At 45.2% G+C, this 15863-nt stretch overlaps 1 protein-coding gene across 1 annotated transcript in view; it reads right to left on the reverse strand.

Annotated features, from left to right (window-relative positions):
• Positions 1-15655, reverse strand: part of Mcm10 (minichromosome maintenance 10 replication initiation factor) — a 30162-nt gene extending 14507 nt beyond the window's left edge. The window contains exons 1-13 of the mRNA XM_048460941.3: positions 15564-15655; positions 12459-12550; positions 10530-10865; positions 9168-9272; positions 8908-9045; positions 8271-8505; positions 7130-7295; positions 6217-6384; positions 3142-3258; positions 2785-2981; positions 1234-1334; positions 541-648; positions 341-458 (exon numbers count right to left, since the gene is read on the reverse strand). Coding sequence (XP_048316898.2) covers positions 341-458; positions 541-648; positions 1234-1334; positions 2785-2981; positions 3142-3258; positions 6217-6384; positions 7130-7295; positions 8271-8505; positions 8908-9045; positions 9168-9272; positions 10530-10865; positions 12459-12465 — 1796 coding nt within the window. The 5' untranslated portion in view covers positions 12466-12550; positions 15564-15655. The remainder of the gene's footprint in view (positions 1-340; positions 459-540; positions 649-1233; positions 1335-2784; positions 2982-3141; positions 3259-6216; positions 6385-7129; positions 7296-8270; positions 8506-8907; positions 9046-9167; positions 9273-10529; positions 10866-12458; positions 12551-15563) is intronic.
• Positions 15656-15863: the final 208 nt, after the last annotated feature.

Raw genomic sequence — 15863 nt, forward strand, 5'->3', positions numbered from 1 at the left:
CCAGCCCATGTTTGACACCTTTAAAATAACAAAGTCTGGGGCTTTACTTCGGAACCACCCCACCCAAACTTCTCATTTTGCAGATAAAGTACTGAGGTCAAGACCATTGTTCAGAAAGCCTCTTCTCACCTTCCTTCTTCCTCCTTCCCAGGGTCATACCTATTCCCTGTACCAGCAGGCTCTGGGAGCAGCAGCCTAAGCTAGAGGCAGACAGCTCAATGTCATTTAAGTTAGAACAAAAACAGCCAACCCACATCGGCAGCCCCATTCAAAAACCAATTAGAGTGTGCTGAGGGGTCCTGGGTAAGCTATCCAAAAGGGAGTTGAACTACTCCTTTACCGTTTCTGTATCTCTTCCGACTTCCTCTTCCGCATTTCTAGCATCTGTTGCTTTTGCTGCTTCAAGAGGGCTGACGCGGAGATCGACTGGATGGCAGGTTTTGGACTCCCCATTATATCTAAAACACAAGCCACATACTAGGGTTGTGGGGGAGGTCTGGAGAACATGGGCACACACACCATAATCACATCTGACTGTACCTGAAGACTTGGCTTTGGCTAAATGCTTTAAGTTTCTGGCTCCAAATGTGGGCAGGGCCATCAATTCCCTGAACTCCTCGGAGCAAGACAAGCTCTTCTGGGGAATTCCTGAAATATGCAAACATTAATTCTAGAGGATTCAGAATTTCAATGGCTTCATATCATGTGACATCACTTTTTCAACACTATAGTCATAACTTAGTAACTAGTTAGTGAATAAGATGGATTACTCAAAGAAAATGCAGAACTTTTAACTTAAAGGTCAGTCGAGTAGGACAGCAAGGGGATCGTGAATATCAAATGCTAAGCCCCCAAGGTCTGTGGGGCCCATGGATATGCCATGTCTGGAACAGCATGAGTAAGAGGCCATGCAAGTAAGTTACTGGTCACCCTTAGGACCACGGTCCCAGTAGACTCATGCTGCCACACCTACGCCTATTTTGACAAAATCAGCCAGGAACCTGACACTAACCCTGGATGCTGAGAGCCTGACCAGCTAAGACTTGGCTAAGATCAAGTTGCAGGTTTTCCTTACTGCTCGTCACCAAGCTTCTCCTCCTATAGCCTATGCCACACTGGCCACCGTGTGATGAGTGGCCATGCATCACTAGAGAACATAAGCAGGCCGTAACCATTCTTAACCCCCAATACTGCATCTACCGGAGACAGACGATGGGCACAGAAGAAAATTACCGAGCTTTTGTTTTGTTTCCTGGATGATGGAGCTTGTGCCCCTCACAACCAGATTAGTCAGAGTGGTCTGAACCTTCTTCTTAGGAGCTATAGCTGCTGCCCTGAAAAGACAAGAGCCACCAAGGCAAGAATCACTGAGCTGCAATGCCTTCAGAAACAAACCATGAAGATTTTGTTTTTTGTTTTCCAAGACAGGGTTTCTCTGTAGCTTTGAAGCCTATCCTGGAACTAGCTCTTGTAGATCAGGCTGGCCTCGAACTCACAGAGATACGCTGCCTCTGCCTCCTGAGTGCTGGGATTAAAGGAGTGTGCCACCACCCAGCACAAACCATGAAGATTTGCATGTGTTTGTTACCAACTGCCCAAGTTTCTCAAGCCGCACACAAGCAGGCTTTGCTAGCCATAACTGAGTAGTCAGAGTTCTGGTTTGTACACCAAACACAGATGGAGAACAGGCAACCTACAGATTTGCTTGATGTCTTGCCAAAGGGTCAGAAAAAAAATGTCAGTACTGTGATACAGAAGCCTCAAAATTTGTCTTAAAATAATTAATGCCTGTTAAAGTTTAGTATTTGTTATTAGAAACTGGGCAGCGTGGCACAAACATGTCATCCCAGCACTAGGGAGATGGAGGCAGGAGGTCAGGAAGTCAAGGCCAGGCTTGACTGTGCCCCTGTGTGAGCTTCATCACACATGTACCCATGAAGTTAATGGTTTCTAAGAGGTCTGCAACCTCCCTCTATAATAATGACAACAGAAATAGTAACAACGAATAATAGTAATAAAGGGAATGACTCAAGGGATGCTGGCACTTTTCCAATTTGATCCAGGAATTCACACAGCCTAAGCTGGCCTGAAATTCTGCCACAGCTGGGCATGGAGTCCTGATCCTGCTGACTCCATCTCTTGACTGTTTCCTCTCCCCTGCCCCCCCCCCCCCGCCCCGACAGGATTCCTTTACATAGTCCTTGCTGCCCTGGAACAACTAGCTCTGTAGACCAGGCTAGCCCTGAACCCACTGAGATCCGCCTGCCTCTGCCTCCTCCCAAGTGCTGGGGAAAACTGCCTGGCAATTGTTTTTCACTTTAGAAAAAATATTTATTTTTTTATGTGTATATGTGTGTGTGAGTGTAGGTTTGTGCACAGTGAATGCAGTGCCCAGAGAGGTCAAAAAAGAGCAGGGCATCTTGTGAAGCTGGAGTTACAGTGGCTGTGAGCCTCCTGGCCTGGGTACTGGGAAGCAAACTCAGGTCCTCTGCCAAACAGTTTGCCCATCTCTCCAGACTACTTTCTCCATTTGGGAAAGGGTCTTCCTGTATGGCTTAGGTTGGCCTTGGGCTCATGTTCTTTCTGTCTCGGTGTCCCAAGAGCTGGGCTTGCAAATGTGGGCCACCCCACCCAGCTAAACATGAAGCATGGGCTCTATGTTCAAATCACATGACTCACTTTCCATTCATTCTGAGTGTACCCCTCTCTCCCTAGGAACGAAAGATGCTCTTAACCACTTTGGCAAAAATCCTTTCCCAAATGCAGCCCTGAGAAATGTCTTACATGGACGCTGCAAAGGATTCAGAAGAAACCCCGCCGTAGTAGAAACCATCTTGGCACAGCCGCTCTTTCAGGCTGGTGCCTTTGCGGAACTTCTTTGGAATCCGTCCCCCGGAGAAGGTCGACTGCAGATCCGACCGCTTTGCACTAAGCTTCTTGTACTGGGCCTGGATGTGATACTGGCAGTATTCGCAGTCATGCTGTTGGGGAAGAGCACCCGGTGAGGACGTGGTCAGCTGGAGGCGGTGGAGCCCACTCTCCCAGAGCTCCGGTTTGCTCACCGGTACAGCCCCAAAGTCTGCCCCTTGTGACTGAGCCAAAACCATACGCAAAACCCAGACTGACAGACTTGAGACCCACCAAATTAACAATCTGTGTACACGGCTCTCCATTCTTCTTCTTGGCTTTACAGGTTCCCAGGTCCATAGCTTCTCCCATAATTAAGACTTTTTGAGGATGATCAATAGATAAGCACACCTGTAGAGAAAGGTTGCACAAGCGCTAAAGGCCTTTATCTTAAGAATGGGTAAAGATTTATTTCTGCAGCTGATTTTGGAAGGCATTTTCTTTTTTCTTTTTTGGTTTTTCAAGACAGAGTTTCGCTGTAGCTTTGGAGCCTGTCCTGGAACTAGCTCTTGTAGACCAGGCTGGCCTCGAACTCACAGAGATCTGCCTCCTCTGCCTCCTGAGTGCTGGGATTAAAGGTGTGTGCCCCCTGCCCCCACTGCTTTTGGAAGGCATTTTTGAAGCCAGAGCTCTATGACTGAGGAGTGCAAAAGACTCTTCCGCTCCCTTCTGTCTAACCAACCTTTCCTTCCTCTTGGTTACTGGAATTCTGACTGTCCTGGCTGGTCAAGTGCTTAGCCTCAGACAATGGATGTAGTAGCCCTGTTTTTCCAGCATTCCTTACAGTCAACAATGGTCATATGATAAGGCCTGACAAATTATACTGAAAAAGGAATTGACAGAAAAATCTTGATTTTCCACTAAAAAGAGTCAGGCTGGCTCACCTTCCTTCATCTTGCCACCAATGGTGGTAAGAGGCCAGAAGGACAGTCTCTGAGTGACCTCGGCTGACTCAACTCTCCCAGTCCCTGCTGCCAATTTTCAGGCAGACCTACCAAGAATACAGGCTGAGATAAGAAGGAATGTTCTCAACTGCCTGGGCTCTGTCCTTGTTTCCAGAAGGGGATATCTTATCACTTGAGATAAGAAGGGCCAGTGGTTACTAGGTAACAAAATCCAGATCAGAAAGCTTTTAAAGTCCCCAGCTAGCCATGGAGCAAAGTTGGCCACAGGAAAGACTCCATCTACAGGGACAGTTCTCCTTAGTCTAGAGAGATGAGGATCCAAGAGCATAGACTAATTCTTGCAGCCTGTCTGTAATGGAACAGATTTACCTATCTGGATTCACACTCTGGTAGCAGAGTCTGTGCAAAACTTAATGCCAGATCTAGGAATTTTAGCAGAGAACACCAAGCTAATCAGAGCCCCCACAATCCAGGATCAGTAACGAATGACTATGATTCCCCTTCCAGGGTGGGGAGACACAGTATTCTGCTTCACAGAGAGTCAGTGGAAGGCAGAAACTCACTGTGGTAGTTAGAGAAAAACAATGCCCCCATAGGTTCTAATGTTTTAATGTTAGGTCCCAAGTTGGTTGAAGTATTTTGAGACGGATTAGAAGTTGTGGCCTTGTTGGAGGAGCTATATCACGGGTGGTGGGCTTTGAGGTTTCAAAAGCCTACACCAGGCCCGTCTCTCTTTCTGCTTCCAATTTATGGATCAGGATGTAAGTAAGCTCTTGGCTACTGCTATAGTGCCAAGTCTGCTTGCTGCCATGTTCCCCACTATGATGATCATGGACTCACCCTCTGAAAATGGAATCAAGGTCCCAGTTAAAGACTTTCTTATATAAGCTGTCTTAGACATGGTATCTCTTCAGTGATAAAAAAGTAAATTAAGATACTCATAGAGATATGACATCACTAAATCACCTATTTCTAGATGTTTGTTTGTTTGAGGGAGGACAGGGCAGGGTCTTACTGTGTATTAGAGGATGGCCCAAATCCACCACATAGCCTAGATTGGCTCAAAACTGTGACCTTCCTCATACCACAATGGACTTACAAGAAAAGTTTGGCTGGCTAGATGGTTCAGTGGTGAGTTCAATGTTTGGAATCCACATGGTAGAAGGTAAGAACCAATTCTGCAAGTCGTCCTCTGATCTCGCCATGTATGCTCTGACACCCATTGCACCCCCTTCCAGTCCACAATAAATCAAAAGTAGTAAATTTAAAAAGCAAGACAAAATAAAAGAGTCGGGTGGTAGTGGCGCACGCCTTTAGTCCCAGCACTCGGGAGGCAGAGGCGGGCGGATCTCTGTGAGTTTGAGGTCTAGAGTGAGTTCCAGGGTAGGCTCCAAAAGAAAGAAAGGAAGAAAACAAAGAAAAACAGTAGCTTGGCATGGTAACTTACACCTGTATTCCTAGGACTTGGGAGGCAGAGACAAGAAGTCTGCTGCTAGTTCCAGGCCTGCACTGGTGATGAGAAACACACACAGGCACACAAAGGAAAAAGAAAACTCATCGTTGGACTTTGTTGTTTTGGTTTTATGTATCTGGATCTTACCTTGTAGCCCAAACTGACCTTGAACTAATGGCAATAATCTGGCTTTGGCCTCGGAACTAATTTGATTACAGGTGTGAACTATCACACACATTTATATCTCAGTGTTTATTGTTTAAAAGAAACTCTACTCAAGTGTTTTTGTTATGTATGGTCAAACACACCCTCACCCAACAGATGAAGACTTCACTGGGTCAGAATTCTCTAATGGGTAGAAAAACTACCCATTGCAGGTCACACTGGCTAGCAATTCCCCAGGAAAGCAAAGTAACCCAGAACGCTACTGACGATGGGAAGGATAGAAATTTGCTTTGACTCTAAGCTCCAGCTAGAACTGTAAAATTAATGAAGCAAAATTCATTCAACTGCAACGCACTGATCTCTTGATACAGCCCTGGAAATTTATGCAAAGCTAAGGAACCCTGAGTGGGAGAGTTCAATCAACTCGAGCTGGCGAAACGGCTTGGCAGGTAAAAGTGCTTACTGTGCAAGCCTGCAGGGCAGTTCCCAGAAAGGCAGGAGGGAAGAGACTCCATAAAGCTGTGCTTTCATCTCACACACGTGAACTCTCTTCTTCTTTGATAATAAATAACAGCGATAATAATAAGAGTTAACTCTGGGAACTGTGGCACTAATTCAAAGCGATTTAGAATAAGTAGATTCGCAGACTATTGGTAGGCATGAGCCAACAAAGGAAGAACCAGAACAATGGGGCAGGATCAGGAACAGCTTGGAGGTAGATTAAAACAGATGTTTCTAATAAAACACTAAGTGTATGAGCCACACCGTCAAAGCTGATATTCTTACCTCCTCGGAGCCTTCTTTGGGCTTCATGGGATTTGCATTGAGCAATCCTATGACAGTCCCTTGCTCTGTCTTCCAGAGATCTTTGTGGACTTCTCCAAACAAGAACAAGGACACACACCGCGTCAGGTCACGAAGGTCATTTAGTTTCCAGATGCTAAATGTTTTCCCCTGGAGTGAACAGTGTTACTTTTAATCACTTTTGAATCCTATTTTATAGTGCCTCCATTTAGGGTTCAAGTGTCTTATTGTGGGAAAATATTTGAATCTAATTCACCTGAAAGAAACGGCTGTCAGAGTGTTTTCAAATTCTAAGCTAATTTTTTCTTTGGGCTTCAGTGTTTATTACCTGCCTCATTTGGGATGAAAGAGAAGCAAGGCAGGCCACAAGCAAACTTAGCAGAGGGTCTAACTGGTTTAAGGGCCAGAGCTTCTGTCCAGTGTCACAGTACGTGGCTGTGTGTCACAACTTCCCACACCCACCCTAGTGACACAAGCTGTGGCGTTATCATTTCTAACCCAATCATAGGACTAGATACCGGGTACCTAATTGTCACCAACTACGCTACGTCGCTGGCATGGGCGAAAGATCTCAGCACCTCTGGATTGTCATCTTACAACCATGGAGATCTCTGGGATTTGTGGACTCAGTCTCTCTAATTACTTGGCCTTCTCCACAGGAGAGATTAGTGTTTTAGGGACTAATACAAGTGTCCCTTAAAAAGTGACAACTGAAATGCAGTAAAAATGACTGGACAATAAGAAGGCCAGCTGGCTCTCAGTCAAGAGTTCCCTGCTAATCGTACCATTGGACACCAGCCCTTGGACAAGCGCTGACTAGAGGGTATTTAAGAGGACCAACAGGCAGCAGCTGAAGGCTGGGTACCCGCCGTTAGCCTGGGCAGGAGCAGCTTACGCTGTTAGTGCTCTGTGGAGTGACTTTTCTCAGGATCACCCCAAATGTCACCCAGTCCGTTTCTTCCAGGTTCTCAGTTGCAATCTTCTCCTTGATCTGAGACAGTCTGATCAGTTTCCGACCTGTCATTTTCCTGTTCATTTCTGTGGAGGATACTCGAGGTCGCCTGTGTCAAGAAGCCAGTAATTAACGGGTTATTTTTCTGGTAGTAGACTATCTGGTACCTTACCAGATGGTAAGGGGAACATCGGGGCAGCAACCTCTTCAGTGCTCAGGGAACTTTTGTATAATATGGATTTAGCATACATTTATTTTTACTTAGTTAGTTTTGGTTTCTTGGGACAGGAACTCAGTATGTTGCTTAGGTTGGCTTAGAACTCATAATCTTCCTGCCTCAATCTGGCTAAAGTAATCTTTTTTTTTCTTAAAGTAGATTAAAAAATAATTATCAAAGTGAGGATTACTTTTCCCTGGACATAGATATGCCTATAAAGTTTACTTTATAATCCTTTGCAATTACAAGAAATTATAAGAAGGTACTGCTATTCTGGTTAAACTATCTTTTTTTGCTTTGAGACTGTTTCACTTTAATAGTCCAGGCTGGCCATGTAGTCATGCAGGCTAGCCTTAAACTCTCAATCCTCTTTCCTTAGCTTTCTGAGTATGGGAATTAAAAGTATGAACCATCACACTTAAATTACAAATATTTATATATTTAAAAATAGTCTAGGATTCTAAACCTGCACCAAGAATCTAAAGTGCACCTATAAAGATGGGAAGTTTTACAATAAAATCTGTATCACTGTTTTGATCTGACATCGTCTGATTAAATATCTATTATTTGTCCATTTTCTTTTAAGAGGAAAACATTCTTTTTTGTTTTCGGAAATAGCGTCTCTTACATAGCCCTGGCTGCCAAGGAACTCACTGTGTAGACCAGGTTGACCTTGAACTCACAGAGATCCTCCTGCCTCCTAAGAGCTGAGATTAAAGGCATGCACCACCATTCCTCACAGTGTAGCCGTCCTTAGACAGCCACATCACACTGCCCGGGGGTTAAAGATAGCATGGTCCTCTGTGCTGCAGAGTTCCCAGTCTGACAGGACACAGAGCCATCTAGTGGGACATTACAGCTACTGACCTGAGTCGCAGGCCTGAGAAGGCTTCCACGGAGACCTGGGGAACCTGTGGGGCCCGTTCCTCAGAATTCCCAGGGGTTCCTGTGCTCTGATTTCTAGTCATCCCACTGGGTTTGTTTCCAGGAACGGTTTGTGGTGAGGATGCACTTTTTGGTCTTGGAGAGGAGCTTTTGGGCTCTAGAAAATTGGAAATAACCTGTAGCGGTTGTGAGGGTGCGCTTGTCCTTGAAGACGACTCTAGAAAATTAGCATAACAAGTGGAAAGAGAATGACTGAGAGGCATAAACCTGCTTATGGAGTTCTTTTCTAATCAACATACGGGATAATTTTTGTTGCTGTTTAGAGACTGGGTCTCACTATGTAACTGTTCCTCCAAATATTGGATGTAGGCGCGCACCAACATGCCTCAGGCAAACAAATCTTGAGAGAGAAGACCAAATCTCTGCAGTGCTGCCCAACAGAACTTTGTGTGAAAATGGTTGGGCAGCTCACAAATGCTTTTAACTCCAGCTCCACGGGACCCAACACCTTTGCGGGCATAGGCATGCATACACACACACACACACACACACACACCAGCAGACGATGTATTTTCAACAAGGTGAAGCAGTGAGACCCAGTGAGCCTTGAGTACCATACCTGCAGGCGTCTTTGGCGTCCTAGCTACCCGCTTGGCTCTGGGCAAAGCAGGGACATCAAGCTCTGCAGAAAAGCATGCTGACTCCTGGATTCTCCGAACTTTCTTTTCCTTAAGAGGGGGCTGAAGAGATGCACCTCCTTGATTGAAAATAAGAGAAATTAGGAATGCTACGGTTTTGACAGGAGCTGAATAAAAACAGTAATGTTATTGTTTCCTAGTAACAAACATGCATATTATTGCTAGAATTAAGTCACATTACCAGGTGATTTGTGCAAAAGGGCTACACTTGGAGGCTGTTTAATTGATGCTGCCTTTAGCTGCTCCTGTAAGGATTTCATTTGCTCTTGCAACTTCTTTAATTCATCTATGAGAGAAAAAAATACTAAGAATCAGGGGGACAGAGTACTGTGCCTGACACAAACACTGGCTATATTTCTGCTGTCCTTGGCCCAACCTCGAGATTCACAACACAATCCTGTCTCAGTCAGGGCGTCTATTGCTGTGATGAAACACCATGACCAAAAGCAAGTCGGAGTGGAAAGTGTTCATTTGGCTTACTCTTCCACAGCACTGTTCATCAGCAACAGAAGTCAGGAAAGGAACACAACCAGGGCAGGATCCTTGAGGCAGGAGCTGATGCAGAGGCCATGGAGGATGTTGCTTACTAACTTGCTCAGTCTTCTTTCTTGTAAAACCCAGGACCACCAGCCCAGGAATGGCACTACCCACAGTGAGCTGAGCCCTTCCCTGTGATCACTAATTAAGCAAATGCCTTACAGTCCAATCTTATGAGGCATTTTCTCAATTGAGGTTCCCTCCTTTCAGATAATTCCAGCTTATGTCAAGTTGACAGAAAACTATCTAGAACAAATCCCATACTTCAAACTCAGGAATAATTGTTACATTTCCAAGAAGTTCCATACAGAAACAAATGTTTTATCCCTAGTAATCAAGCCTGCGACGCTTGGGCTAGCTATGAGCTTACCCTACTAGCTGAGCATGGCGGTGCATCCCTGTAATTCCAGCACTCAGGCGGCTGACGTGACAGCCGGGAAAAGACCCTTCCTCAGAAAAAACAAAAACCCAAAACAAAACAAAAAAATAAAAGAGGAATTTGTACAGACACCTATCACAGAAGTCTGTGGAAGATCGGTTAGAGCTGGCTGACAAGGATGTAGGGAGGATCTGGAATGCTGAAGTGCAGACTTTAAAAGCCTCATTTATCAGCTCATTACAGTCCAGTCATGTGTGCGCACGCACACAAGGGCTTTGTTGTCAGTCTTCTTTGATTGCTCCTACTTTTTTGAGGCAGGGTCTCTCACTGAGCTCACAGACTGTGCCAGGATGGCTGGACAATGAGCCCCAGGGTCCCACCTGTCCCCAGCTGCTCACACTGAAGTTACAGACACACACCACACCATTCAGCTTTGAAGTGGGCATTGTGGATCTGGACTCAAGTCCCCATGCAATTTACTGGCTGAAGTCATTCTTCTAGCCTTTTATTTATTTATTTTAAATAAAGCCATTGGTCACCACCCTTATACCTGTAGTTATTTTAAAGAAAACTTGTGGCCATCTACTTTCTCACAAATAAAATAGAGAAAGCAAGCAATTGGGGTACCTTGCAACTCCTGATTGGTTTTTTCTTGGCTGGGAGCAGGAACAGGGAGGACCTTGTTCTCAACTTGCGAAGTAGAAAGTTCATCATCTGTTAAATCCCCCACATCGCCAAAGAGAGTGGCCAAATTTTCCTCCTGGTTTTCTTTCTTTCCCTCTTCTCCACTGTCGGGCTCTTCTGTGTAAGATTCGCCATCGCCATCAGCATCAAAAAGCTCATCAAATTCATCAGGCTCACGGTCCTCGGGAGACAAGGAGTTTCTCTCTTCTGAGTGACAAGGCAAGGCTGCCTCGTTTTCCTCCAGCAGGGACGCCAGTAGAGACAGGTTGTCTTCCTCCACTAGAGGAAACGGGAAAGTAAGTCTACCCCGGGAAGAATGATAGTGACAAGCACACCTTACTCAGTCAGCACTGACACTGCAATAGAAACAGGCGCCAGATCTGTCACTCGGCTGGCGGTTGTCGGCCTTTTATATTCTTTCCTGCCCCTGAGAGCTTCTTAGAAGACACTGAGCTAAGGGAGAGCAGGGGCCAGGCACCGAGCAAGAACTTCTTGCGGGCACTACTTTAAAGAGCCGCCTTCCTGCAATACCAACTTTCATGGAATTTGACCAAGGAATAACTGAAGAACACTTAGACATAGATGTAGACCAGACTTTACCTACTCTCTCACTTTTTAATTGTTACTTTTAAATAAGGAACGATATATAAATAGCCATCACCTAGAATTAGCTATCATTAACATTTTTGTTAATTTATTTATTTTTAAATAATAATAAAAATTTATTTTTATTTAAATAATAAAAAAATTATTTATATTTGCTTTTATTTGACCTTTAAAAATAAATAATACTTGGGTTGGAGAGATGGTTCAGCGGTTGAGAGCACTGACTGCTCTTCCAGAGGATCCAGGTTCAATTCCCAGCACCCATATGGCAACTAACAACTGCCTGTAACCCAAGATCTGACACCCTCACACAGACATATATGTAGGCAAAACACCAATGCAAATAAAATAAAAATAATTAAAAAAAGATAAATAACACTTTATTCCACTGGTGATTTCATGTGAATAATAAAATTAACCCAATTTAGAACATAGAGTTTTTGCTTTTTGAAACAAGATCTTATCTGGGATAATCTCAGTGTTTGCTTTTACTTTGCTTGAAGAAGGCAAAGTATAATAAACCTGAGTCAAAGAGAAGTGCAGTTTCAGCTGGGCAGTGGTGGCACACGCCTTTAATCCTAGCACTTGGAGGCAGAGGCATAAGGATTGCAGAGTTTGAGGCCAGCTGGTTGTACGGAGTGAATTCTAGGACTGTCAGGGATACACAGAAAAACTGTCTCAAAAAAGAAAAAAAATGCAGTGTCTGGCAATGAGCTCAATTATTTAGGTGACAAACAAACAAACAAACAACAACAAAAAACCCATAATGCATTCTATCTGCTTAGGTTCCATTAGAACCAGCATAAACTTTCTGAGTTGCTCCAAGTTGAACTTGGCTAATTAGAGCAATATTTCTTTATTGGGATTTTTCTTTGCACAAATCCCTAAAAAAACAAGCAAAATTAGAAGGACTATAAGAATTAAAACTACTAGACTAAGCAGTGGTGGTGCATGCCTTTAATCCCAGCAGCTGGGAGACAGAGGCAGGCGGATCTCCGTGAGTTCAAGGCCAGCCTGGTCTAGTTCCAGGGCAGCCAGGGCTGTTACACAGAGAAACCTTGTCTTGAAAAACCAAAACTATTAGACTCAAACCATTTCAAAAGATTTTCACATCCAGAGTGACCTCTGAAGTCAGACCGCCCAGCTTGGTCCCTTGACTTGACAGTTTGACGTGACAAGTCACTAAACATGACTATTTTGTAGTAGAAGACCAAATGGTAGTTCTCTGTAAACCAAAGAAGAATCAATAAAACCGGAAGGCCTTACCATCCATGTTGTTGAGAGAATAGTTGAGATGAGCAAGTGTGACGGCAGGCAGATCAGGTGGGCGGCCCAGGAGATGAGCAGAAGAATCTCGGCTGTGTAAAAACCAAAGAGATGGTCACTCTTGAGTCGCCTAACCCAACAGAACCCAAATCCCTGATTCTGTGGCATTTCTCACCCCCACCCCATTATCAACACTCAGTAGCATCCTCCTCCTTGCATATAAGAAGTGCTCTTACACTTGGCTTCAAATTGTGGCTATGGAGTCCCAGGTAAAGAAAGCGCAGTGTCGGGTGTGAGACAGGACTATAGAGTCAACAAAGTGTGAACAGAAACTATTCAGGCTGGGAAAATTTTAGGCTGTTATCCCATCTTTTTATTAAAATGCATTTGAGGTCTACTAAATTATTGGAGCTGCGTATAAGACTACATAGTTCTACTTTTTTTTTTTTGGTTTTTCGAGACAGGGTTTCTCTGTAGTTTTGGAGCCTGTCCCGGAACTAGCTCTTGTAGACGAGGCTGGCCTCAAACTCAGAGCAACCTGCCTGCCTCTGCCTCCCGAGTGCTAGGATTAAAGGCGTGCGCCACCACCGCCCGGCTATGCCACACTAAGTAGCAAAGCACAGAGAAGAAGAAGAACAATTAAGACAAAAAGATAACATTGAAGCTGGGCATGGTATCAAACACCTTTTATCCTAGTACTGGGAAGGTGGGCGCAGGCTGTCAGAACACGGCCAACAGAATGATGAACAACGCCTTGGGGAACTGTGAGAAAACTCCAGGAAAAAAGGCAGAGGGCCTTTTACCTCAGATGCATTTGTTCCCTGGATTGTTCTTGGAAGTGATTTTATGCCTCCTTTGACAAACATTTGCATTCAGTTTGTAAGACGTGTTCATTCTTGAAAGGCACGCTGGATGTTGGAATACAGAACCTGAATCTGGATATGGCATTCTGTCTTGCTTTCAAGACAGATAGAATCTATAGTACGCGTCAGACAACCGCTCTGTTCTGAGAAAGTTCAGGGAGAGGGCTGCTCTGTTAACATTTAGTATGTGTTTCCTGGCATTTATCTGCATGGTTTTCTGAACTCAAACAACCTTCCTTGGACCATCTTTCTTTGTTACGTTCACGTCTGAAAGTATACGGACACCGAAGTACAACTGTCTGCAGCATCAGACTGCAGTCCAGCCCGTCACTTTTTAAGGTCCTCAAAGTCCAGGTCTCCCAGACAGATCTGCAAAGGTCCACAGCAGGTGGACCTCTGAATCTGAGGCTAGTCTAGTGTGCAAAGTGAGTTCCAGGACAGCCAGGGGTACACAGAGACGTCCTGTCTTGAAGAAAAACAAAACAATGGGTAACACGGCACAACCCTTCCCGGTGTTTTGAGAAACTCTCACTATTTAGACATGGTCAAACTTGAACACAGCTCAGCTTGGCCTCCTACTCATGTGACTGTCGTGATAATCAAAATGAAAACTCCCTTCCCTGCTTTCCGTTTCATGTGTGCAACTGAGTCCAGGGACTTATGATGTTCTACAACCAGCTTGCCCTTTTGTTACGTCACGCTGGCTGGTCCAGAACTATACAGACGAGGTTGCTTTGAAGTCATAGTCTACCTCTGTGTTACCACCCCTGGCTGGACTTTAGTGATTCTTAGAAATGCATCCTATTCTGTAGCTTATGCTAGTGCTATGGTATGCAGTTTTAGCAACTAAGGTTTTAACTATAGTACATTCTCGTCACTAACTCCACAGACATTTGTATGGACCCGATGAGCTAACACGTCATCCACTGGGGTATCACGACTGTAAGCTTCTTGAGGGTTAGACACAAACTGTCTTGGCTCTTTCCTATCAGTCTCCTACCCTGCTTCCCCAAATCAAATCAGTATACCCTTCTGTTCCTGACAACCAGGGTGTCCTAACAATACTATGGCTCCTACCTACAAAACACTGCCTACGTCTCCCACTGTTCCCCAGCTTCACAGCTAGCACCCTAATTTAGGCCACCCTGAACAACTAACTATATCACCTTCCTGTCCTGGTTATTTTGTTCCCCCACAACTGATCCCTTACACCCTCACACTCCAGAGTTAATTCATATTCTCTCTCTCTCTCTCTCTCTCTCTCTCTCTCTCTCTCTCTCCAGGGTCTCTCATTATGGCCTCAAATTCACAGAGCTCAACTTGTATCTGCCTCTCAAGCACAGCAACCACCCCCAGCTACTCATCCCTTTAGTCAGTGATACTTTAGGAAAATAAACCAGGTCATGAAATTCTCTCAATTGAAACATTCTGATGCTTTCCCTAGAACAAAATTCACAAAGCCCACAAAGCAAGCAATGGGTACTTTTTTTCTTGTTTTTATTTCCTCATCTATTCTGTGTTTACTCCATTCTAACTCTCCATTAGCTTGCTTTCAGCTTCCTGAACTGCTTTTAGCCATCTAGAAAGCTCCCCTGGAGTTCTTTCTCATCTCCACTTAGCTAATTTCGGCCATTCCTGTAGGTCCCTTCTAGAATCCCTTTGCCCTAGTCACTACACATCTGTCCACTATTGAGTGCTTGCTGTCTAGATCCTCACGCAAACCTCGGAGGGGTAGGGCAGAGACTACGTGTCTCTTTCTGTAGGAGCCTCGAACAAAGTACGTACACTCAATGGAGATCAGGAAGAGAGGAGTCAGTGGGCTGGCGAGCATTTTAAAACGGTGCTCTTTAGACAAGCAAACGTACCGGCATTCAGTGGGTTATTTTAAAAAGACCTGAAAGCAGGGCACGTACGGTGAAGACGGGGTTCAGAGAAAGGGGAGGAGGATAAGAGGGGAACGGGGGTGAATGTGCCCAAATCTGTATGTGTATACATTAAATTGTCAAAGATAAACTTTTAAAAAATAGAAACAAAGGGGCGCTCTTTAAAAGAATACAAACTAAGAGAGGCTCCTTAAGCACGCGAGCCCTCAATGTTCCAGCCCCGGCCGAAGGTCTCCAGCTCGCCCGATCCGGATCTCGCCGCCTCTCACCCTCAGAGTTTCGCGCCTCTCTCCCTTGGACCCCAGACCCTTCGTGGACGCCCTGAACCCCTCACACGCCCCAGGCCCGGAATTACTCACCCAACACCGCGTCCTCTTCCCGGTCGGCACAGGAACGCGCCAAAAATTACAACTGGACTCCGCCCCGCCTCTGACGTCACGCGCCCGCCTGGGGAAGGACGCTCTGATTGACTGCATCGGAACTGTGCGCTGCCACTCATTCTGGGCTGAGTAAACTCCGCCTCTCAGTAGAGAAAGCTGATTGGTGTATGTCCCTCGGCGCCATCTTTGTTATGGGCAAAGAACTTCCGGTTGGTGAATCCGCCGGTTCCTGTAACTAAAGTAGAGGGTGTAGCGCCCCTAGCGCTTCCGAGCTCCAGC

This window comes from Myodes glareolus, chromosome 14 (assembly GCF_982192425.1).
Source record: "Myodes glareolus chromosome 14, mMyoGla1.1, whole genome shotgun sequence".
NCBI lineage: Eukaryota > Metazoa > Chordata > Mammalia > Rodentia > Cricetidae > Myodes > Myodes glareolus.